Raw genomic sequence first — 26,319 nt, forward strand, 5'->3', positions numbered from 1 at the left:
TCACGAAAACCTTCTTGAGATATTTGAGCATTCCCATGGCGCCGGCTTCTTCTTCGTCTTCTTCTTCTTCTTCTTCTTCAGTAAATAATTTTTTGAAGAAATATAATTTTTCGAATTCCTTCTTTTTTTTTTAACTAAAATTTTATTATTTATTACTTTACAAAGAAAAATATAACACAACAGTCCATTCTCTCTCTTTCTTTTCTTGCTCTCTTCCTCCATTTCTCTCTCTCACGAACTCCACAACCAAACCACGGACGGCAACGCTTCGGCCACCAACGTATTTAATTCTAAAACTGAGTACTTATCCAGTAATCCCCCCACCAACGTTGGTGATCGTAGGCATTGATTAGAGAAGATTTTTCTTCATTGTAGAGCCATAGCTAAACAATATCTGTTGGGATGGCTTCATTCCTAGCAGTTCTTCTCATTTTATAATTAGAAAAAAAAAACGACAACAAAAGTTTTCATTTCTTAGTAGGATTTTTTTTTGGAATCTTGTTATGATATAATCGTGGTAATATTAGAATAAACGTAAAAACCGACGACAAAAACTTAGGCGAAAACAATTACATGTGAAAAACGACAATAATCGCGAAAACTACAATAAACGACCATAATCTTTAACAAATGACAGCAAACGGGATAAAGGACAACAATCAACACACGTGAAAAACGACAATAAACGGTATAAACGAAAACAAATCTGAGAAACAACAACAATCTTAAGAAACGACAGTAATTGTAGAGACGGCAACAAAGGAAAGAAACGACAACATTAGTGAAAAGGACACTAAACCAACGAAACGACAAGTATATATATTTAGCACTGAGCATCATCCGGTAGAGCATGGTATCTAAAGTGTATAGCCAAGTAGACGATCCGGTGAAGAATGATGATGACTTTTGCAACCAAATTAACAGAATTCAAAGCAAGAACGCCTGAAGACTTTTTTTTAAAAAAAAAGATCAAGTTTCAAATCATATTTTTGTCCCATGCCAGCTCTGAATCTCATTTCGTAGAAGAAATTCTCCCTTGATACTCGTCATCACGAAAACCTTCTTGAGATATTTGAGCATTCCCATGGCGTCGGCTTCTTCTTCTTCTTTAAATAATTTTTCGAAGAAATATGATGTATTTCTCAGCTTTAGAGGTGAAGATATCCTGTACCAAATTCATAAGCCATCTTTACAATGCATTACAACAATGGAGAATAGCTGAACATAGAAAATAGCAAGATATCTTTCTTTATTTCGTATGCTTTTTCAATGCCAAGTACAGAGATTTTGCACAGCATGGTTGAATCAAGTAAATGTGTGATTGAAGTTGAATGTGTACAACTGCCAGAGAACAAAATTTTGAACCTTCCCAGTAGGATTCTTCTCACAAAACTCAATAATCTCTTGAAAACTACTACGTACTAGTATTCTTCTTCTACTAGACAAAACCACAAACACTACTTGAACTTTGCTCATCAGCACTATCTGTAAACTTTTATTTGTTGATTTGTGTAAAATATACCCAATAATGCCATTACACTGAATCTGAACGCATTGCCATACCGAAAGTCATCAATCGTGAAAACGACAAATCAACAAACCAATTGATAAATCAATAATATCGTAAAAACCGACAATAAAATTTAAAACGACAACAATCGATATAAACGACAATAATACCGTAAAACGACACAAATGATGAAAACGACAAAAATCTTAAGAAACGATAGTAAAAGAGAACAAAGACACTAAACCGGATTAAGTACGAGAAAAAAGTAATCAAGTCAACTGAATTTTTTAATTTTGTTAAAGAAATAAAATTAGTGGAATAACTATGATAATGATTTTTTTTTTAAGCTTAAAAACAAGCTTATTTAAACACGAACATATAATATATTATTAAAAAATATCTTTTTGAATAAAAAATAAAATAAAAAAAACCATGCATTTAATACTCATAGATGGTTACTTTAATATTAACTATTGAATTAAGATCAATGCTTCATATTTATAGTTGTCAATTGATATTTCTAAAAATAAATTTTGATTTTTTAAAATTTTTGAAAGTATTATTAGATGAAAAACGTGTATTTATTATGAAAATATAATATTATAAAATTTTCATTTTTCAAATACATGCTAATTTCTAAATATAACTGGTGTTTTTTATTGGTTGAAAACAACATTAATTATGACAAAAAATAAATAATTAAATTCAAAATTAATGTAAAAAAATATATATATGGTTGGTACTTACTATACTAAATTACTATGTTGCCACATTATTATAATTGTTACTACCCATCTCTAATAACTATAATTGGCGGTGATGATTGAACTTGTATATATAAAATTCAAAGTTGAATTCTTCTACCTCTAAATGATAAAATTTTAAAGCACCTTTCATATTTTTCTCACCAAGACATAAATAATCTCCTTATGCACAATATCAAACAAAGTCAATAATAATCACTTAAAATCGCTATATTGTTCATATTAAAAGCACAACCAGTGTATGTCATAATTGAACTTGTTGAAATCTCTGAAAGAATAATTTGTTCATTTCTCATCATCATCAACAAAAATTTTAAGTTGCGAAAAAAAAAAAAAAAAAACGATTTAAGGTACAGTACCATTACTTGAGTTGTTGACCTTGTCTCTGAGAACAAACTTCTGAACCTTCCCAGTTGGATTAACCGGCAAATCACCAAAGATGACAAGATTTGGAACCATATAACTTGGCAAACTCTCTTGACAAAACTCAATAATCTCTTGAGAACTAGTACTACTACTACTACTACTACTAGTATTCTCCTTCAACTTGACAAAGGCACAAATGGTACTACTACTCGAACTTTGCTCGTCATTTTTGCATAGTCTTCTTCCAACCACGGCAGCCTCCGACACACGAGGATGGCACAGCAGCACAGCCTCGACCTCGAGCGAGCTCACAACATGGCCACCTTTGCCTATCACAACGTCCACAGCTCTATCTTTCATTTCTACGTACCCATCTGGATGTCTCACTCCCACATCTCCTGTCCTATACCAACCTTCCTTGAAGGCCTTAGGGTTTTCGACATAGCCAGACATCAAAGTATTCCCTCTTAACATGATCTCCCCAACTGTTTTCCCATCCTTCGGAACACTCTCCATTGTCTTGGAATCTTTCACGTCAAACCCTTCCATCGTTATAGCACTACTCCTTAAACGACGACGTTTTGTTGTTGATGTTGTTGTTGTTACATCATCATTCGGCATCCATGGTTCGATAATGGTCGGACCAAGAGCCTCGGTCATACCATAGCCGTTGCTTATGTTGAACCCTAGCTTGGTCACCTTCTTCAGAACATGATCGCACGGGAGTGTTCCGGCCACCACGAGCTCCACCCTCGGCGACAGCGGGTTTCGAGTTTTGTCTTCCGATGCTCGAGCCAGAATGCTCAAAAGAAGAGGCTTCCCACACAAGTGAGTGACTTTGTGAAGAGTAATGGCGTGGAATATGACCTCGGCGGAGATGTTATTGTTTCTGAGGCAGACATTGGTTCCACCAATGGCTGCCATCGCCCAAGGCAAGCACCAACCGTTGCAACGAAACATGTCCACCGTCCATAAAAAAACGGTGGCTTGTCGAGTTGCAGTACGACTGGTCATGCCCAGATTGATGATATTTGCCATAGAGTTCAGATACACTGCTCGATGGCTGTACACAACTCCTTTAGGGTTCCCTGTGGAGCCTGAAGTGTAGTTCACTGAGATCGGATCACGTTCGTCGTTTGGTCGTTGTACTATCTCAATCTTACGATGGTGATCATGGCCGTGAGGTGGTGCTAATTCAAGCAATTGGGTATAGCTGAAGGTACCTGGTGGCAAATTATTCGATGGTGATTGTTCATTAGGTGGAATTAGCACAAGGGTTGGTGGTGGTTGACCATGATGACTAAGATTTTGTGTTAGAGAGTGTAATGCTTCAAGGACGAGGTCGAGAAATTGGTGGTCGACAAAAATGAATATGGGGTGTAGTTGGAGGAATATCTGGGCTAATGTGGTGTGATCTAGGGTGTAGTTAAGAGCACAGAGGACTGCACCGGCCATTGGAACCCCAAAATGTAACTCATATAGAGCTGGAATGTTTGGGGCAACAGCAGCCACCTGCGCCCATCCAATTCAACAAAAATCAATTAAGTATTATACTATATATATATATATATATATATATAGTTGTGTCGACTTAATTTATTAGCCCCTAAAACACCTCTTTTTTTTTAGCTTATACTATCAACTTATTTTATAGTCCTTGGCAAGTGCCATGGCCATCAAATTTTCAGGTGTATATAAGAGCTGAAAATTAATAATTAGGGGGGCAAATATATATGCACGTGTGATCAATTTTATGCATGCAAATATTACATTAACCATCTGGTACTTTGTGTTTTTGCAAAGTATCATTTTGGTATCTTCTCTGTTTTCAATAATAATGCAATTTGGTACTCTGTATTTTAAAATCGTACATATTTGATACCCTAAACTCAAATTTAATTAATACAATTTTATCAATTTAATCAAACTGTTGTCAATTATGTAAGTTCCAAATTTAAATTTAATTATTTAATTACATATAACTGATGACAGTTTGATCATATTGATAAAATTTTATCTATCAAATCTGAGTCTAGGGTATCAAATATGTATAATTTTAAAATACAGAATATCATATGAGTATTATTGAAAACAGAGGGTACCAAAATAATACTTTGCAAAAATATAGGGTACCAAATAAGTAAATTCCCTTAATTAAAAGAATAATGACTCGATCTAATAACAAAACCTTATAGCTAGTAGTGTGTAAAAGTAATCTTGAGATGGCATGTACATTATGTATTATTAATTGTTAATTTAGGTGCTCCTAAATTGGAGAATGAGATATGAGTTTGTACAATTGGTGTTGATATTTGGCACTTTAAGGTGCTTAACAGTACTTATGGTTAGTTAGCGATACTCTATAATATTTATTAAATTCAAATGTATGAGATTCGATATTAGTTTGCACCAATAATAATATGTCACCTCCTTGTGGTGTTAACAATGATGTTGTGTGAAAAATCATCCCATCACTAATTAAAAAATATATTTGGCTTATTACACAACATAATATTATTAATAATGTAATTAAGAAAAAGAAACCCAAATAATAACCAAAATGGAATGAAGTAGTAAAGTAATTATGCATGCATGGCATGGCATGGCGTGTGATTTAATAATTGAATTAATTAAAGCATAATAATATTTGGTAATATGTGTAGTGTTGAGGAATGAGGAAAAGTGTTGTAATTGTAGCTTAAATTGTAGCCATGTAGTTGGTTTTATAGTGCTTTGGAGTAATACAAACGACTACATTTATATTGAGGGAATGGACCTAGCTAGCCTAATATATATATATTTATATCTTTATATATATCTTCTATATAATAAGTACGTAGATATCAATTTTTTTTAGTTTTAACAGTTTTTTATTTTTTTAATATTAACTTTAGCGGAATATTTTTATATTTAATAGAATATTCTTATATTTACAGGTAATTTGTAAACACCACTTAAACTTAAATAAAATAAAATAAAAAATAAAAAAAAGATATTTTTGAGATATTTTACAATGATAGCTATTTAAAAATAATAAATAATTAAACAAATAAAAATATGATATTTTTTAGATATTTTACAATGATAATTATTTAAAAATAATAAATAAATAAACAAATTAAAATATGATACTAGGTAGATATTTTACAATAATAATTATTTAAAAATAATAAAATCATACGTTTTATAACTTTAATAAAATTTAATTAAAATAAACTCACTTATTAGAATAATATCATATTAAACATATAATATAATCTACTGTCAATTAGCAACAAATTCTTTTTTTTTTTTTAAAACTTGCAAGAAACTTAAATTTAAAATTTATGTATAATATTTAATATTACATTAAACATATAATATATAATATCTTATTGTTACTCCCAAATTCAAAAACTAAAACAAACATAAACTTAAAAAAAATTATTTAATGAAAACAGAATATTGAACTGAAATTTATATGACATTAATATAAATTTAATAAACATAATTAATAAATTCTATAAATAAAATTAAAAAACAGACATTGGACCTTTCTTATATCTAGAATATATATATATATATATATCTTGTCGTGAGTGACTGAAGATACTTTGCACTTAAAGAGATGTATTCTTTTTGTGGATGGATATTCCTAATCAGGAAATGATACCTACATACGCATTCTAATGCGTCTTCAAGTGGTAATCAAAACATCATGAGAGCTAGCTTATTCTTATTGGTACAATTCAATACTCAGATGATCTCATATATTCCAATTTAATAAATATGAAGACGTATCACTAACGAATCATAAAGTGTCACCTAAAGTCTCAAATAATAATACTATTTGACACTTTAAAGTGTCCAACAATACATAAAGTGACACATCATGATTGGATAACGATACCTCATAATACTTATTAAATTCAAATGAGTGAAACTCGTATTTTGCACCAAAACCAATATGCCACCTCCTTTTAGTATTTGACACTAATGGTACTCCTTAGCAATTATATAAATATATATATAATACCCTTTATATATATAACTATAGTCTCTAAGCCAATGATATAGCGATACGAATCATATATATATATATACTCATATATATATGTATGGATGTTATTGATTTGTACAAAAGTTATTGGAAAAGAAAAGAACATGCGTGCGTGCATGCTCAATGTTTTTTTTTTTTTTTTTGGATCAGCTAGCTAGTGCCTTAGTGCGTTTCACTTTAACCTAGTCAATTAATAAGAGGGACCAATATACTTTTATATAAGTATAATATTTACTTTTCAAAAGTACAAACAAAAAGTCCAATGTGTTTCACTAAATATTTGTAAAGAGAGAGATAAGATTATATATATACGTAAAGATTTTTTTTCCCACTAAATTTCTGTATTTTTGTTATTAAATGAAATTTCTATAGTTTATCATGACCATATATAATATACTATATTCACAGATATACTAAGTTATATATAACCATATATAATACAAGACTACATGCATGGAAGAATATTTATATAAAAATATTATGACTTTTATGAACACTTGAAACTATATGAATGATTACTAATTTAACCAATTGCCCTAGGCCTGTACTAGTGCTATATATATATATATATGAATATTTATATGATGATGAGTTGAGAGATGTACAGTAGGTGCATGCATGCATAACTTATTTCTGATATTGAAGCTCTATACATGTTATACATGTTTTTATTTATTTACTTAATTATTTAATTTTACTAATTTCAGGTCACAAACATCGGCCCTAACACACCGAATTGTGATATGTATGTATATAAATATATATATATATAAAAAATTATTGTAATTATTATTGTTGATGAGTCGTGAGTTGATTTCATTATTGATCATTCAAATGTTGATTTGTTATAATTTGTTTAAGTTGTAGTGTTTTGTTTGTTGTGAACATAAAATAAAATTGACTAGGTTTCATGCATTGTCATTTTCAAATATATATATATTCTAATAATAAATCGACATATACAGATCAATCATCACGACTTTTCATTACGCGTAACTCATTTAATAGGATGGTACTACTAGACAACAACCCTAGTCAAATATAGGGACAAAGGGTTATAAATATCTTCTATATAAAAAATAATGTCTATAGCTACTTTTCATCATATTCAAATATAAATAAATGTAATCTTTACCATGTGTTTTGTTAATTTTTAACATCTAGTGCCATAGCTACCTAAGACCATTGACTCCCCATCTCTTACACTATATTTTAAGAATTTGATTTCACCAATAATTGAATGTCACTTTCTTATTTCATTATTGGTGTCCTTAGCAATTCTTTATATTTTAAAAGTGTAGTTATTTGATATTTTAAGGTGTCCAACACCACATGAGATATCAATCTATAATTAGTTAACGATATTCTATAATATTTATTAAACTCAAATATACGAGACTCGATATTGAATTACACTAATAACAATAATAACAATATCATAGTCTAACACTAGTCTAACACTATTTCGATTCAAAAACTACTAGCTAGAGACCTTAGTTACTACTAAAGAGAAATTACACAAAACATATATGTATATATGCATGAAAATGAATATGATAGGATATAATTAAGACAAGATAGAGAAACATACATATATATATATGATCTAAAATATAAAGGTATATATAGATTAATAATCTTACAACATCATGGCGAGAGATCCCTAAATGGAGAAGAGCAGAAGCAAGGTGGAGACATCTGAGATGAGTTTGACTCCATGAAAATGAGACTGAATTATTGGCATAGTCAACTATGGAAGTTTCATCTCCAAAACCATCGGCTGCTCGTTCTAAGAAACTTATAGGAGTTAATGGTATGTAGTTTTCTGATGAAGAAGACCACGATCCAATAACACCCTTCATTCTATATATCGATTCTCCTACGTACTATGCTACTTATTTCTCTTCCCTTATTAGCTATATATACATATTCATATATATACATATCACAAGTCTTGGTCTTTGCCAAAATATAAATATATATATATATATATTTATAGCATATATAATACATCATGTACTCTGAGTCAGCTGACCATAAACGAATAAAAAAAAGTGAATAATTCAAGCAGCCAACGTGTAGTCTTACGTGATCAAGGGTAAATCTATACGAAGATAACTACGAAAGTGTGTGCGTATATATATACATATATATATATGTATATATATATGCATATATATATGTATGATGATGGAGCTTGATGAGGGCATTCTTTTTATCTCTATATATATATATGTATATATGTCTTAAACTTTTTCTTTTGGGATCTGATACTAACAGCACTTGACAATTTATATATATGCGTGTGTGCTTATCTATGTATCTATATCTATATATATATATATATATATCGCATCTTTTTGTTTTTAATTCAAATAGCAAGTACGATGCCATGTTTGTGATAGTTATTAAGGAATCAACTACTTAGTGTTCATTGCATTTAATAAAAAATTATTATTTAAATGATGAGAGAGTTATAACACTAATGTCAAACGCTTAATATAATAAATGTTTGACTTTTTCCATATTTATAAAACGACATGTAGTATAAAAAAAATTTGACTAGAACACCATATATGCTCTCCATGTTATGCCTTATATATATAAATATATATTTATCTATATACAAAGACTATTGATTAAATATAACTTTATTGTAAATAAGGGCTATTTAACTAATGAAATGGACTCTTCTCGAAACTAGTAAAGAAAAAACACTGTAAGACGTCATTTAAACGACATGCACTATTTATTTTTGTTTTTGTTCTGTTTCCAAACGACATGCCGTTTTATTCTTCTTCAAAACGACATGACGTATTGTGTAGAACGATGTGTCGTTTTGAGGTCCGGACCGACTTTTTCATATCTTGGGAGATCGTTTGCTTTTTATTCTAACAAGTACGATACCATTTTTGTGGTAATTAACACGACAAGTTGATTAATGTCATTCGATACATTTAATAAAAGGGTTAATTAAATAAGATCAACTAAATGTCAAACGTTAATATAATATTAATGGTTAAATATGTGTGTGTATAATATATATTATGTTTGACTTTAGCAAGATCATTTAATTAAACGACAAGTATAAAGTTTGTCTAGGGACACACTCTTTCCTTGATCATGTTATGATTCATGAACATGCCACTAGTCTAATTTTTTATTTAACTAAATAATGGAATTTTGACTCTTCTAGACACTAATTTTTAAAAAATAAAAAATGAAAAAAAATCGAGACTGACTATAAACGACAATTTGTTTGATTTCGTGGAACGACATGACGTTTTACTCTTCATAAAAACGACATAAAGTTTTCTTCTTCATGAAAACGACATGTCGTTTTGAAAGCCGGAACGGGCTTTTTTCATCTTATGCGGAGGCCCAACTCAAACGAGGCCCATTTTCTGAACCGATCATATCCGGCCTCGGCGGTGTGTCGATGTCGTTTGGGTTGGAGCTGGTGGTCGTCCATGAAGATCCAAGAGAATGGAGGTCAGCGGAGCTGGACGAAGATTGCTCTGACTTCGCTCTCAGCTATGGTGGCGGAGACGACGACATTCCCCATAGACTTGACGAAGACCAGGCTTCAACTCCACGGCCAGTCTCTTTCCTCCACTCGCTCCACTAACGCCTTCCGAGTGGCCTCAGAGATCGTCCGCAGCGATCAAGGCCTTCTCGGTCTCTACAAGGGCTTGTCACCCGCCATTCTCAGACACCTCTTCTACACCCCAATTCGAATAGTTGGCTATGAACATTTCAGAAGCATATTTGGAACCGATGCTGACTCGCTTTCTCTCTCGTCCAAAGCTCTCATCGGTGGTCTCTCCGGCGTTGTTGCTCAGGTTCTTCACTTCCCATAGGACTTCATAATTAGTACTTAAAAGGGTTTCTCTTCTTTTTCATAGTTGTGCTTTAGAACTAATGCTGGTTGGTTAGAAATTTTGTAATGATCTCGTTACAAATTGCAAAGGTTGATAATTTGTGATAAAGTTGGTCACTTTTTTATTTTGTTATATCTTTCGAGTGTTTGAGAAATAAGGTTTGGTTTGGTTGAGTGTTTGAGAAGTATTTTAGGATATGAATTTAGACAACAAGTTTTAATGCTCATATCAAGAAGATTATGTTAAATGTATCTTAATATTGACCAAGGTTGATAATTTATATTAAGCCTGATTTCTTTTTTATTTTGTTATATCTTTTTTTGTGCTTGAGAAATAAGGTTTGGTTTGGTTTGGTTTCTGTGATTGGTTCTAGTACAGGTAGTAGCAAGCCCTGCTGACCTTGTTAAGGTGAGAATGCAAGCTGATGGTCGTATGGTCAGTGAAGGCCTTCGGCCTAGGTACTCAGGACCCTATGATGCTTTAAACAAGATTGTTCATTCAGAAGGATTTGGAGGACTTTGGAGAGGGGTCTTTCCCAATGTTCAAAGAGCATTCTTGGTAAACATGGGAGAGTTGGCTTGCTATGACAGTGCAAAACATTTTGTTATCCGGAATAGAATTTGCGAGGATAACATATATGCTCATACCTTAGCCTCTGTAATGTCAGGCCTTTCGGCCACTGCTTTAAGTTGTCCTGCTGATGTAGTCAAGACAAGGATGATGAATCAGGCAGTTGGCAAAGAGGAGAATCTTGTGTATAGGAATTCTTATGATTGTTTGGTTAAGACTGTCAAAATTGAAGGACTCAAAGCACTTTGGAAGGGTTTCTTCCCTACGTGGGCTAGGCTTGGTCCTTGGCAATTTGTCTTCTGGGTGTCTTATGAGAAGTTTAGGAAAGTTGCAGGGCTTTCTTCCTTCTGATATAATAATCTACTGCCATTGGATTCCTTTTCACAAGCTTTTATGGTCGGTTGATTGAAAAAAAACTTAGATTTTAGAGTTGGAGCATCTATTGTTAAGATTAGTTTACTTTTTCATAGTTGTTTACTTTCTGTAAACTATGATTAGATAGCAAGCATAAAAAAATACTTGCTTTTATCTCTGTTCCAAAAATGGATGAGTTATTGGGAGAGCTTGCTAAATGTTGCTAGGATGTAACAACTTTCGCTCGTATTTCATTTGCACAAGTTATTGCCTTTTAGAGTTCAATAACCAATATTCTGTAGTCCCTTGTGTATTGCTCATCCAATTTTTTGGAAACCATTACTTCACATGAGAAATCACATTATACATATATATATATAAAATTATACTATAAAATGTTCTTTACCAATTTTCATGTTCTCCTGTTGATAATAATTTAAAGTTAGGATGCAAGAACAACCTCCTATTTTTTGGATTATTTATTAGCTTAGTTTTTTTGTCGTTTGGTTTACTTTCTGTAAACTGTGATTAGATAGCTTAAGCATAAAAAATCCTTGCTTTTCTCTCTGTTCCAAAATTGATGAGTTATTGGAAGAGCTTGCTATACATACGGGTGTAAGAACTTTCAATTGTATTTATTTGCTTCTCAATGGAAACCTTATTATATGTTTATATATTTATGTAGAAACCTGATTATTTGTTCTGTGAATCAAAGTTAGCCTTCTGCAAGTGTCAACAAGACAGATAGAAGAACAAGGCTCCAATCTAGGCATTCACACAGTGTGTGTGATTGAATAGATGTTGATATATATTACACTACTCATTGTTTCTTACAAACTTTACACGTTACACACAACTCATGCTTCAAAGCACAATACACGTTCTTCGTTCTTTTCATCTTACTGTTTTTGACTCAGCATACCAGATTCATTGATCACTCTAAAAGGATATTTTTCATGATGAGCTAGCTAGGTTGTTCCGGCAATAAATCTCGCTTCCTGCTGAGATTACCACTGAATAACCAATGGCCACCGGCCCCTGCAGCATCATCGCCATTCTGAGCAGAAGCAAATTTTCATGCTTCTTCTGCTCTTTATTTCTATTACTAAGTCTCTGTGTGGAGGCTGCAACTGCGTACAAACTGCACTCCTTTAAAGCGCCTCCACTTTCTCTTCCTCACAGGTTGCCTAGGCAGTTGAGCACCACCAGTGAACAGAGCGATCGAGGCAGCAGCGTGCTTAAACCATGGGAGATTATGGGCGTGGGAGACTTGGAAGGACCTGAAACTGTTATATATAATTCCAAGTCAAGACTCATATACACAGGGTGTGGAGATGGGTGGATAAAGCGAGTAACATTGAATGAGTCAACTGCTGACTCAGTGATTGAGGACTGGGTGAACACAGGTGGGAGGCCTCTTGGACTTGCTTTTGGACATCACGGTGAAGTCATAGTAGCTGATCCTAAAAAGGTGAGTCTTATATTATCAGAAACTCAATGCATTCATTCATTGGATTATGTTGTGTATGCTTGACATGACAGGGGCTGCTGAACATAAGCCGAAGTGGGCAGGTGAAGGTGTTGATGAACGAGACCAAGTTGTTAGACAGCGTAGCCATGGCGAAAAATGGAATGGTTTACTTTACAGAAGCTTCGTACAAGTACGGGTTGAATGATTTCATGCTGGATTTGATGGAGGGTGAGCCTCATGGCAGACTGTGGAGTTACAATCCATCCACAAAGGAAAGCAAAGTTCTTGTCCGAAACCTGTTCTTTTCTAATGGTTTGGCAGTGTCGCCGGATCAAAACTTCGTCGTGTTTTGTGAGACTTTGAAGAAGAGATGTAGAAAGTTTTACATAGAAGGGAAGAAGAAAGGGAGGGTGAACAGGTTTGTTGATCTTCCGGGATTGCCTGATAACATTCATTATGATGAATCAGACGGTCATTACTGGATTTCATTGGCTGTGACACTTGGAAACTCAAGCAAAGCAGGAGTAGTGGTAGTGGACAAGGATGGCAATGCTACAGCAAACTACTTTGGCACAGAAATGTCTTTGATATCTAGTAGTGTTAGAGTTGGAAACTATCTTTTCTGTGGTTCTTTTTTCAACCCATATCTCATTCGTCTTAATCTCCAAGAATATCATTCCTTCTTCACCTTCCTTTCTCCATCCAATATATTTGATCATCACCCATGATTTTTTATTTTTGTTTATAATTACAACTTTGATTATAATAATCTCAAGTTCTGTAGTAAAAAACAAGAGACACAAAATAGTTTATGCATTCAAAAAAAGAAAGATTTCATATGTTTTCCTTCCTCCAATATATATATGGTTTTATACAAAAGTTAATAAGATTTTTCAAGTTTTTTATTTCCCCTCTTAATCTAACATGTATGAAAATCTGGATTGGAAAATAGTTGAATATAATATGCATATGATATATGGCACAAAAGTAGAAATATTTAGGTAAATGAAAGAAAAAAAAAATAGCAAATCTATAGTACCAAATTATAAGAGTCATTAATAGATTAATATTTGTAAAAACTAAAACTATTGTCATGGATAAAGAGATTATTAATTTATATACTAAGATGTGTTTGTTTTGAGTAGTTGAGTTGTATTGTTTTGAGTAGTTGAATTGCATTGGAATGAGAATCTAAACTCTTGTATACAAAAGGGTTCATTTTACCACTTTAAAATATATGTGGGGCTCACACAAATTATTAATTTTACTACTTTAAAATTTGAATCAAACATAAAAAGAGATTTAGATTCTCATTCCCAAATTTACTTTACCCCATATCAAATACTCCCTAAGTAAAACTTATGTATTTTTATGAATTTAACGAATTATTAATTTATCACTTTGGTCTCGATTTGAAACTGGATAAAAATATCATTTAATCAAAATTGTCAATTAATCGAGTATTAATTTAGCAAGTTCATTATAATGTATGTTTTGAAGATAAAACGTGTATTATATAGTATTATATATAATTTTTGTTTTAGTTTTATTTTAATTTGTAATTAGAATGGGTACTTTGAACAAATTGAAAAGGCAAAGGAATTAAGATAGGTAGCTCTCTTTCATTATAGTAATAACACCAATTACATACGCAAATCTTACTAAGGTTTCGTGTGGAATATGACTATGTAATTTATACAATTTTCTTTTATATATCATATTCGAATTTCTATTCTAAAGTCAAGTAATAGCTAATAAAGAAATTAGTTTGATGGGACATACAAGTGATTTTTCCAAAAGATGAGTAAACAACTTATGACTCTAATTCATTGATCAGATAATCCAATTACCAATCATTCAGTCATGTCTATGTCTTGTGACTTGGAATTTATATATGGATTTTTCATAATTATGGATTTTATGTTATTACTATATAAAATTATGGGAAGGAAATTATATATATATATATTTTTTTTAGTTTGTACGAGAAAATTTATTAAGAAAAAAATTAAAATATAGAAAACACAATTATTAACTAACTAAATATTAGAAACTTGATTAAGAGTAAAATTATAGTATAAACTAACTTTTATACAAAAATATAGGAAACTAAACTCATATAAAATTCCTTAGAAAAAGTCCTAGAATAATTTTTTTTGAAAAAAAACTATACTTTTGCAAATTTTATTAAAAACTTATATAAAATATAACTTCTTCAGTTATATACGTACAATCAGCGATGGCCCGTGAGCATTCGGGTGCGAAGAAAATTTTGGTATTTTATATTTATATATAAAATAATATTTTTATAAAATTATATGTTCTATAGAAAAGAATAATAATTTTTAAAAAAATTAGATATTTTTATTTGGTGGCCCTAGACACAGGCCTGACCCTATGCCCAGGGCCGACCGTGATGTCTACACACGTTTTCTGATATGAATGTTTAAAATGGATTATATGAATAATAATTCACGAAAATATAAATGAGTGAACTAAAGTTATATAAATATTGTTAACTCATCTAATGATATGTAACATTTTTTTTTAAATTTGAGATAAAAATCGTAGACAGAAAATTTGAATTAAAAAAATATCTATTAATTTTATCCCACACAATCAAAATTTATGGCCCCTCCAAGTTATAAATTCCCACTGGTATATCGTATCACATAAATGCATAAGTTATTTAATGAGTAAATCAGGAAAACCACATTAATATGTAACAAAAACACTTTGTTTTAATTTGAAGACATAATTGTTGAACTACCAATCACATTAATTTCAATCTAATTATAATTATATACATGAAATGAAATTAGGATGGAAAATAAATTAATTGAAACTATAATAATGACAATAATTTCAAATTAATTTCGATAATTATCTTTTTAAAATAAAAGTAGAGATTAATTTACCTTAGTTATATATTCTAAAATGGCTAAGAACATCCGTAAATAAATTAATAATGATTTCTGCATAATAATAGATCAATTCCAACGTTCATGAAATTGGTTAATGAATTCATGAAATTATCAATTAATAGTAATAAGGCTGGCAATTCGTGTAAACGTGTCACATTCGTGTCGACACGATTAAGGTAAACACGAACACGACACAATTATTAAACGTGTCAAAAATACGAACACGACACGATTATTAAACGGGTCAACACGATACGATAACACGATTATGACACAATTAATCATAACTATATGAAAAAAAATCATAAAACTTATGAAAATTATTCGTGTTATCGTGTCTGACACGATATGATTATTAAACGGGTCAACACGATTATGACACGACACGATTATTAAACGTGTCAAAAACTCAAACACGAACACGACATCCAAACCCATTTATTTTCGTTTCGTGTCATGTCGTGTTGTGTCATTGTGTTGTGACCCAAATTGTCACCCCTAATTAATACTACACAAGAAAAAAGGAAACAAACCAATGTACCACTAGTGTAAAAAAAGAAAATTAGGAGGAACAAAAACTTTCTTGTGATCTTTAGAAATAAAGAAACAATCATACCAATAACACAGAAGCAGAGCACAAAATATTAGGGCTGCACATCGGGTGGGTTTTCGGGTTTGGATTTGGTCGGGTTCGGGAGCACAAAAATGGTATCGAACACGCCCGATACATTTCCAGATTTGGGGTATTTTCAGATTTTGGGTTTTCAGGTGGGGTCGAGTCGGGTTTGGTCGGGTTTGGGCCTTGAATGGGCTTTGACATTATTTTTTACAAAAATGCCATTTTTTGAGTTTTTTTTATTTTATTTTTGTGATGTATTTTTACCAAAATAAAATAATTTACAGCAATATGCCAACATTCAAAAGCATAGGTTGTGTTTGGTAAAATTTTTGTTTTTGAATTTTTTAAACACAAAAATAGAAATATTATTTTTATTTTTGTTTTTTATTTTTAAAAAATAAAAATGCGTTTGATAACTTTTTTTTTTAAGTTTTGTTTAGCAATATAAAATGAGGTGGTGATTTGAAGAAGAGAAGAAAAAAAAAACTAAAAGTTGAAAACAATTTAAAAAAAAATTGAAAGTGAAAATTGTCTATTTTTAAAATTTAATAAATTTTGTTTAAAATTTAAAAAAATAAAAAATAAAAATAGAGTTACCAAAAGCTATTTTATATTTAATTGTCAAATTTTTAATTAATTAAATAAAAAAATGTTTTTTTTAATGGTTACCAAATAGCACCATAATTATTGAATTGTTTTTTTGTTTGACAAGTGCTTTATTTCACAGAAAAGTTATACAACAAAAATCTATAAAAAAACAATTTCGGGTTCCCTTTCAGGTTTCGGGTTTGTTGACGCCGTTTTTCGTCAACAGATAAAAGAAGAGCACAAAAACAATGGATGACGATGGCCAAACGGAACAAACAAATCAAACACACGATTTTTTACGTGGTTCAGCAGTTAAATCTGCCTAGTCCACGAGTCTCTGTTATTAATCTTAAGATTATCTCTGAAAAATTCTTTAGCATGAATTATCCAGAGTTTTCTCTCAAAGATCAGAATTTCGGTCCATTACAATGGTGCATGGCTTCTCTATTTATAGAGAAGGATGCAGAATACTATCCCACATATTTTGGGTAGTTACTCTTTTGTGAATAAAAATAAATGGCTTTAAATGCCTTTAATCAGATAAACAAGGAAACGTCCCTGAAGACCAGGGAATGCATAACTGACTAAATAATATCCCACGATTCTTGGGGATTTACATCAATAAATGAGGATTACATCTCATGTTTACAATACTTGTAGATATTCAAGGTGGTTATAGCGTATCTCCAAGGCTTCAGCATCTCAGGTTTCATGTCATTGTGCGAGCCACTGACATCTCCCGAGCTAACATTGCTTTCGAGATAGTACATCGAGCTCAAGACCCATGCTCCGAAGTCCCTGAAGATGAAGGTGTTCTCGGAGCTACCTTTCGAGATCGAGATCATTTCGAGGTCACTGCATTCGAGATCATATATCATACTTTGCATGCTCGATTTACAATCCTAGATCATACTCTAATCCTCACGAGACCATTTATTGCGAACTCAGCTTTCGAGGTCATATTTACCATGGCTCGAAATTTGGGTATAACAGGGTTTAACTCGAACGCGCACACCATAAGAAGTTTAAACCCGAACCTAGACCCAAATATGTTTGGATCGATTCAGATGCACCTGAAATTTTCAAATTTTCAGATTTAAATATTAAAATCAAATACACAAACTCATTTCTCTAATGTGTGTCAAGTTTATGCTGAAAACTGCATTAATGGTATGTGAATTGATGAATTAATGAATTAAATTGTTGATTTTAGATAAGAAATTAATTTGCATCTTTAATTTTTAAGTGAATTAGATTATATTAATTAATGAATTTATGGATCAAATATTTATTTTAGATGAACTAATGAATATAAGTTTATAAATATGAATAAGCTTGAATTTGAGTTTTTTTAAGTGAATTTGAATTTTTTTGTTTAACTTCTTTTTTAAAAGAATTTTAAATAATTTTAATTTTTGTATTGAATTTTAATAATTTTTTTAAAATTTTTTAAGATTTAAATTATTTTTTTAAGAACTACTAGAAAAATATACTTTAAAATTTTAAATTATTATTTTTATATAAAGGAACACAATTTGGTGGTGCCCAAATACTAATTATTTATGTCACATTACAATGTAAAACGAAAAAATATAACGAAAATTAACAAAAGGTAAATAATATAATTTAAGAAATTTTTTTAATACCCGTATATTTTTAAGGGGCACGATACACGAGTATCATAATTTTCATCACAAAAATGTTAATTATTCTATTTTTATATATATAATTAATTGAGAAATTTGCGGCCAAACCCTCCTTATGTTTGTTTTGTTGAATATTTAACCTGATTTTCTTTAATTTTGGTGGGAAAACCCCCTTATGTTTGTTTTGTTGAACACTTAACCTGATTTTCTTTAATTTTGGTGGGAAAACACCATTAAGTCCCGTTCCGTTTGCAATTCAATGTTCCGTACATTGACCCCGTTATCCACACAATCTAACTCAGCCTATCTACCAACGTGGCTGCTTTAATACACAGGTGGCAAATTAAAATTATTTTTGTGTTTTGAAAATAATACATAATAAAATAAATCTAATAAATAAAATCCAAATCTACTATTTTTTTTCCCAGAATATGCCGACTGTGAGTATTGGGGTCAAAGCTTTGGATATGATTTACACACACCTGATGCGATTTAGCTTCGACCCAATCAGAAAATCAACTCCTCCAATATCAAAAGATACTTACGCTCCAGATCTAGTCAATTTTAGAGCCGATTAAAAGAAAAGAAAAATCCAAAGGGGTTGGAGAGTTTGTGGGTTGATGTCGACTCATTGATGTAATAATTAAAAAGCAGCCACATTGGTAGATAGGCTGAGTTGAATTGTGCGAATAACGGGGTCAATGCACGGAACAATAAATTATAAATTGAACAAGATTTAAGGGAATTTTCCCACCAAAATTAAAGAAAATGGGTTAAGTATTCAACTAAATAAATATAAAGGAATTTTCCTACCAAAATAATTTTAAAAAAAAATTAAGTGTTCAACAAAACAAAATTTGACGACAAATTTCAGTAATTAATGTATAGTAACTTTGCATGTGACTACATGGTCAGCTGTAGTTTTTGAAATATGGGCAACGGGCTTTCTCTCTCTCCTTTAATAACTCTTTTATTTTTTTTATTTTTGCTATAACTACACCATAGATAGACTGTAACTTTCAACTCATTGTCAGTTAGAGTTTAACTCCGATACTATTATTATAATTTTAAGAAAATTCTGAATAATTTATTGTGCTGAAAATTAAGTTTGGTATTGTAAATTATTCAGAATTTTCTATAAATTGCTCTAATTAACTACAATATACATGGTCATAAAAAAAAAAACGCCAAAAACTTTTCAAAAATTGAGAAACAAAAGAGTCCCACGGTTTGGTAGGGGTACGGCCCTACCAAAGAAACCGGCTGTATATATATACATTCACACGATTATATGATATTTGAGGAAAAGTCATATGGCGGACGTTGATGATTCCCAGAGAAGAAGAGAAAGCAGTAGTCATCATCGATGGCCCCTTGCTTTTCTCACCGTCTTCGTAGCCTTTCCGGTGGCCATAGCGGTGGTTCTCTACAGATCACTCGACTCCTTCGAGGCGGCTGCTCTGCCCATCCACGAGTTCTCCGGGCCCACAACAACCGCGGCGGCGCGTAACGGGCACATGCTGCGTGGGGCGGAGAGAGTGGGGGAGGGAGCACTGCTGGCGCCGGAAGACCTGGCCTACGATTCCAAGTCGGGTGTGGTTTACACAGGCTGCGCCGACGGGTGGGTGAAGCGAGTCAGGTTGAGTGACTCGGTGGTGGAGAACTGGGTCAACACCGGAGGTAGGCCGCTGGGAATCGTTCTGGACCGTAACAACAATCAGGTTCTCGTCGCCGATTCGGGAAAGGTATCAGGCGCTTGATTTATTATAATTATTACCAAATTAGTTTCTTTTCTCTAATTTAACAGGGTTTATGACTTTTTAAATTTGTATTTTGATTTGTTAGTTGCACTTTTGTTTGATAAATTATTTGTTTAGATTTGTTGTTTTTTAAAATAATTTCTAAACTATAAAGAATTTTTTAATTAAAATTATAAATAATTTATTAAATTAATAATTCAGAATAAAAATACAGATATTCTATCTAAAAATTGTATTATATTTAATTTTTTTTATCAAATTAAGTTTATAAATCTATTTGAACTATTTTATAAAATATAAGATTTAAAAAATAATTTGTCAAACCATAATAAATCAAAACACAGCCTAATTTAATATCATTAACCTGACTTGTTTTTTTTATTAATTATATTATTTCAAAAAAAATCCCTAAATATTTATGTATGTTTTTTATAAATAAAAAATAAAATAATATAACTATTTTAAGAGCTTTGTAACTAAAGATTCAATATTTTCCTTTGGATTTGAGTTTAGAATTCTTTTATGATGTTAAATTTTTGACGTTCTACAAAATTATATTGAATTAGAGCCTCACAAAAAAATTATATCACAAAAAAATATCTTATTCTTCTAGAAGAAAGTGATAGTATATTACTATTTATATATTATTTTTTTACTTTTATACAGTATTATTTTAAGAGAAATCTACAAAAAATACATTAAAAAAGTAAAAAAAAATTTGAAAAATATGGTGTATCACAAAAAATACAGAATTTTTGAATAAAAACACGAAAAGACAAAAGTGTAAATACGAAGTGGCCAAATAATAAATAAAAACTGTAAAATACAATTTTTTGTGATCAATGTTTACAAACTAGTAAATATCTGTTACAAACTTGTAAATATCTATTACATATTTGTAAATAATATTTACAAAATCAGTTATAAAATTGTAGATTTTTTTTTTGTAGATAAAACTTACAAACAAATTTGTAACTAATTTTTTTTATTTTTGTAACAATAGTTTACAAATCTAGTTTTACAACTAAGAAAGATATTTTTGTAACATTTACGAAAATATTTTATGGTTAAGAAATCATAAACAAAATATACATAAAAATATTATACTTTTCCATATTGTTACAATATTGTACCCAAAAATTACATGAACCATCATATTTATGCTATACAACTTAAATATATAAGTTTAAGATATTCATTATTTATAAAACACTTTATTGAATATAGTAGTGAAATACAATATTTTTTTTTAAACAGGTTTTACATTTTTGTAACAACAATTTACAAAACTAATTTTACAACTAAAAAGTTTATTTTTGTAACTCATATTTACATAAATATTTATAAATTTATTTATCATGATTATTACAAAGATTTACAAAACTAATTTTTTAACTTTAAATATATTTTTGTAACAAAATTTGAAACTTGGATTAGATTATGATTTCGGTTTAATATTGAGTGTTGACATTTGACTAGCTATGATTTAAAAAATATATATAGTATTTTTATAAAGAATAATAATATTGTGATTAACTTTAACTGTATATTGTAATATATAGTTATTAATATTAATTTTAATTAACTGCATATTGTAACTTGTATAAGTATTTATTTATTTTTTTGAGTAATTGTATAAATATTAATTTTAATATTAATAAATACATTCATTTTAAATAAAAATAAATTAGTCTACTTTATTTTATTTTATTGAAGGTAGTAACTATAATTATTATTACTTTTATTATTATATTATTTGATATGCTTGAATTCTTATTAAAAATTGAGACAAAAAAAAAAAATTAAAACAAAAGGTCAATATATATATACGGTTGGAGAAAATTGTATTTTTGTAATTTATTTAACATACCATATAAAAAGATTTTTTTTTATATTACGGTGGGAGATGTAATTAATCCTTATTTTAATACTATTTATATGATAAATTAATTTAAAATTGAAGGTTGTTGTTTTTATAAATATCATTTTTATATAAGTTTAAAATTGTAAGTTGTTTTTTATTTGGAAAATTTGCTCCATTAATTCTTATATATAGCTTTTTTTTTTTGTACTTAAATCTTGTAAATTTTTTGGTGGCAAAAATTCCTAGCATTACATATTTGGTTTGCATGTTGGTCCCTCAATCTACAAAATTCATTTTTGATAAATTTGTGCCATAAAATACATATGTAGCTTATTTTATTGCACTTTAATGACTAAATAAATTTTGTTGTCAAAAATTAAATAAAATAATTTATTCACCTCAAACAATTACTAAAATCTAATTACAAAATTATTGATCTTAAAAAAAATTCTTAGTATTTTTAAAATGATTTTTTTATAATTTTTGTTTTAACTAACCTAAGTTGTTAATTAAAATCTGACAATTAAAAATTATTAAAATCTAATTATCAAATTATTGAAATGTTAATTAAAACAAAAACAATAAAAAATCCATCTTAAAAATTTATTAAATTCTTACTTTTGTTTAGATGAATTATCTATTATTATTTTTAATTAACATTTCAATAATTTTTTAATTATATTAAATAATTTTTTAGGTGATCGAATAAGTTATTTTATTTAATTTTTGGCAACAAAAAAATTACTTAGGTATTAAAGTGCAACAAAATGAGCCATATAAGTATTTATGCCGTAAATTTTTCAAAAGCGAATTTTGTTGTCAATCGGGTGCTGCCACGTGTATTGTTTGACATACTTAACGATTGAAGCACCAATTATGTAACGACGTAAATTTTTACCGCCAAAAAATTTACATAAAATTAATTTAACTGCAACAAAATGAACTACATATAGATTAATGCTACAAATTTCCTTTTTTATTATAATACCACTTTGACATCTTGTGTTATGATTCGAATAACCATTATAGAAATTCATATTACTTTTAAAAGTTAAAAATCCACATAATTAAATAGTATGTGAACTTATATATCTAATATTCAATTTTTTTTTAAAAAGAATTCATTTATAAAGATAAATAATCCTCGTCAATAACATGAGCAATCCATCGTTCAATCACATCATAGACTAAATAAGGGTTTATATTTTTTTGGACCATGTATTTTGTCTAATTACCTGTTTGGACCCCATGTTTTGATAAATGACTTTTCGAACCTTATGTTTTATAAAATGATTCAAATAGAACCCTATACTCGATTTTAGTCAAAATTTTCTAAGCTAAAATTATAAATAATTCACTAAACTAACAATTTAAAACAAAAATAAAATCATTTTGTCTAACTATTATATTCAATTTTTTTTTCATCAAAATTGGGTTTAGGAGTCTATTTGAACCATTTTATAAAACACATGGTCCAAAAAGGAATTTGTCAAATTACAAAGTACAAACAGGTAATGAGACAAAACAAAGTATCAAAAAATGTATAAACCCAAATATAATCATCCTATAGACTAAGCTTTGCCAACGAATGAGCTACTTTATTCGGCTCACGAGGAACAAAGTTGCAAGAATCAACTTGACAAAGATAAAATAAATACATATTATATATGTATAGTGGCATAATGTACATATGAATAAGATCAGGGGCTACTAAGTATAACTAAAGAAGGAGTGGTGGAGCTACTGACAGAGGAAGCCGAGGGTGTGAAGTTCATGCTAACAGACGGCTTAGATGTGGCCGAAGATGGCATCATTTACTTCACAGACGCTTCTCACAAGTACGGCTTGGATGACTTCATGTGGGACATCCTCGAAGCCAATCCCAATGGCAGATTGCTCAGCTACGATCCTCGCACTAACCAAACCAAAGTGCTTCTTCATGACCTTTACTTCGCCAATGGAGTTTCACTCTCACCAGACCAGACTTGTCTCATCTTCTGTGAAACACCCATGTACGTAGTAATAAGTTTCTTTTCTTTCGTGATCATATATTTTTTCTAACTCTTACAATTGCAGACATGTTAAAATGTTGTGTTTGGTGCATGTGTAGGAGAAGGTGTAGAAAGTATCACCTAAAAGGGGAGAGAAAAGGAAGTGTTGAGCCATTCATTGATTTCTTGCCAGGGATGCCTGACAACATTCGTTATGATGGGGAAGGTCATTACTGGATTGCATTGGTCGTGGTAAGTAATGATAGCATATATAAATGCTTAGTGTGTATTTTATATAAGGTAACTATTTGGTACACTGTGTTTTTACAAAGTATCATTTTGATATCTTCTGTTTTTAATAATGCTCATATGGTACCCTGTATTTTAAAATCGTATATATTTGGTGCCTTAAACTCAAATTTAATTAATAAAATTTTACCAATTTAATCAAACTGCTGTCAATTATGTAAGTTTCAAATTTAAATTTAATTACTTAATTACATATAGCTGATGACAGTTTGATTATATTGACAAAATTTTATCTATTAAATCTTAGTTTAGGGTATCAAATATGTATAATTTTAAAATACAGGGTACCATATGAGCATTATTGAAAACAGAAGGTACCAAAATGATAATTTGCAAAAACATAGGGTACCAAATAAGTAAATTCCCTATTAATTATAATATGTAACCATTGAGACACATCAGAGTACACTAATAGGTAACATATCGTTATTAGTACAATTCAGTATCGGGTTTCCTACATTTTAATTTAGTAAGTATTATGAGTTTCGTTAACCAATTACAGGGTGTCGCTTCATAACACATTAAGTTGTGTATATCTCTCTCGATATGTAGTTGATCATGCCTCTTATTAAATTATAATAAATACTACATGTAGTGTTGCCTTATAAAAAACTTTCATGTGTTGTTGCAGGAATTTACCCTACCTTGGGATTTAACACTGAGATATCCTTTCATTCGGAAGGTTTTGGCACTCCTTGAGAGGTACAATTATAGACCAAATCTATTGAAGGGTGGAGGTGTATTTGGTGTGGATTTAGAAGGGAGACCCATTTATCATTACCATGATCCTAAAGTGTCACTCATTACAAGTGGACTCAAGATTGGAAATTACCTCTATTGTGGCTCTGTTGCTAATCCTTACATTATCCGACTCAATCTACTAAATTATCCTGCACAAGGTCCTACTACTACCCCACCACTTGATCAGCCATAATGATCGTTGTTAATGTTGTCACTTAAATAGGTGGTTAATATTACAGTGTTGAAATTTGGCACATTAAGAATTCAACACCACATGAGATGACACTCTATGATTGGTTAGCAATACCTCATAATACTTATTAAATTCAAATGTGTGGGACTCGATGTTGGATTGTACCAATAACAGTGTGACACCTCCTTGTGGTGTTGGACACCAATAATGTCCTTTAGTATTTCTCTTAAAATTAATACGAACGACATACACAAATATTACTTGCGATGGAAATACAAGTGATTATTAATATTTTTTTTTCATTTTTTAATATATTTAAAGGTAGCTTAGCTAGGTCAATAATACTACTGCCCAAATATTAACCTTATAATGAAAGAGAAATGCTAAGGGTCAACCCCACGTGAAAGTGACGTATCGTTATTGGTGTAATCTAATATCAGGATCCACATAATTTGAATTTATAAATAATATAGAATATCGCTAACTAATCGTGGAGAGCCAACTCGTATAATGTTGAACACTTTAAGGTGCCAAATAACAAAAGACTTCTTATTTTTTTTATAAAAAGAAATATTATATTAATACGAATATAAGAAGTATAGTAGCGCCTTTTATTACTATTCTAAATTTTGGTACTAAAAATACTTTTTCGTATCTTCTTTGGCAGTATTTACTAATTTGGAACTTAATTTGAAAATCATATTTCGACCGGGGCGTTTTCGGGATACC

The 26,319-nt window shown here is 30.3% G+C and overlaps 4 protein-coding genes across 5 annotated transcripts; 3 read left to right on the plus strand and 1 right to left on the minus strand.

Moving 5' to 3' along the window:
• Positions 1-555: 555 nt before the first annotated feature.
• LOC133812915 (butanoate--CoA ligase AAE1-like) lies at positions 556-8,638 on the minus strand. Of its 2 annotated transcripts, none has more exons than XM_062246754.1 (3): positions 8,323-8,638; positions 2,640-4,152; positions 556-1,165 (listed from the first exon to the last, which is right to left on the minus strand). In XM_062246754.1, the coding sequence occupies exons 1-3, from the start codon at positions 8,539-8,541 to the stop codon at positions 1,149-1,151; spliced, it is 1,749 nt and encodes a 582-aa protein (XP_062102738.1). In that variant the 5' UTR covers positions 8,542-8,638; the 3' UTR covers positions 556-1,148. The 2 variants fall into 2 exon arrangements, with proteins under 2 accessions (XP_062102738.1, XP_062102737.1); XM_062246753.1 differs by having other exon boundaries at positions 2,634-4,152.
• Positions 8,639-10,090: 1,452 nt separating this feature from the next.
• LOC133812920 (mitochondrial uncoupling protein 3) lies at positions 10,091-11,776 on the plus strand. Its single transcript, XM_062246759.1, has 2 exons — positions 10,091-10,521; positions 10,939-11,776. Exons 1-2 carry the CDS (start codon positions 10,150-10,152, stop codon positions 11,479-11,481), a joined length of 915 nt encoding a protein of 304 aa, XP_062102743.1. The 5' UTR covers positions 10,091-10,149; the 3' UTR covers positions 11,482-11,776.
• Positions 11,777-11,898: 122 nt separating this feature from the next.
• Positions 11,899-13,794, plus strand: LOC133812919 (protein STRICTOSIDINE SYNTHASE-LIKE 5-like). Its single transcript, XM_062246758.1, has 2 exons — positions 11,899-12,955; positions 13,027-13,794. The coding sequence occupies exons 1-2, from the start codon at positions 12,509-12,511 to the stop codon at positions 13,681-13,683; spliced, it is 1,104 nt and encodes a 367-aa protein (XP_062102742.1). The 5' UTR covers positions 11,899-12,508; the 3' UTR covers positions 13,684-13,794.
• A 6,224-nt stretch (positions 13,795-20,018) lies between these two features.
• On the plus strand, positions 20,019-25,881 carry LOC133812917 (protein STRICTOSIDINE SYNTHASE-LIKE 5-like). The gene is made up of 4 exons (XM_062246756.1): positions 20,019-20,477; positions 24,061-24,368; positions 24,467-24,599; positions 25,288-25,881. The coding sequence occupies exons 1-4, from the start codon at positions 20,046-20,048 to the stop codon at positions 25,588-25,590; spliced, it is 1,176 nt and encodes a 391-aa protein (XP_062102740.1). The 5' UTR covers positions 20,019-20,045; the 3' UTR covers positions 25,591-25,881.
• The last annotated feature ends 438 nt before the right edge of the window (positions 25,882-26,319 follow it).

This window comes from Humulus lupulus, chromosome 1 (assembly GCF_963169125.1).
Source record: "Humulus lupulus chromosome 1, drHumLupu1.1, whole genome shotgun sequence".
Classification (NCBI taxonomy): domain Eukaryota; kingdom Viridiplantae; phylum Streptophyta; class Magnoliopsida; order Rosales; family Cannabaceae; genus Humulus; species Humulus lupulus.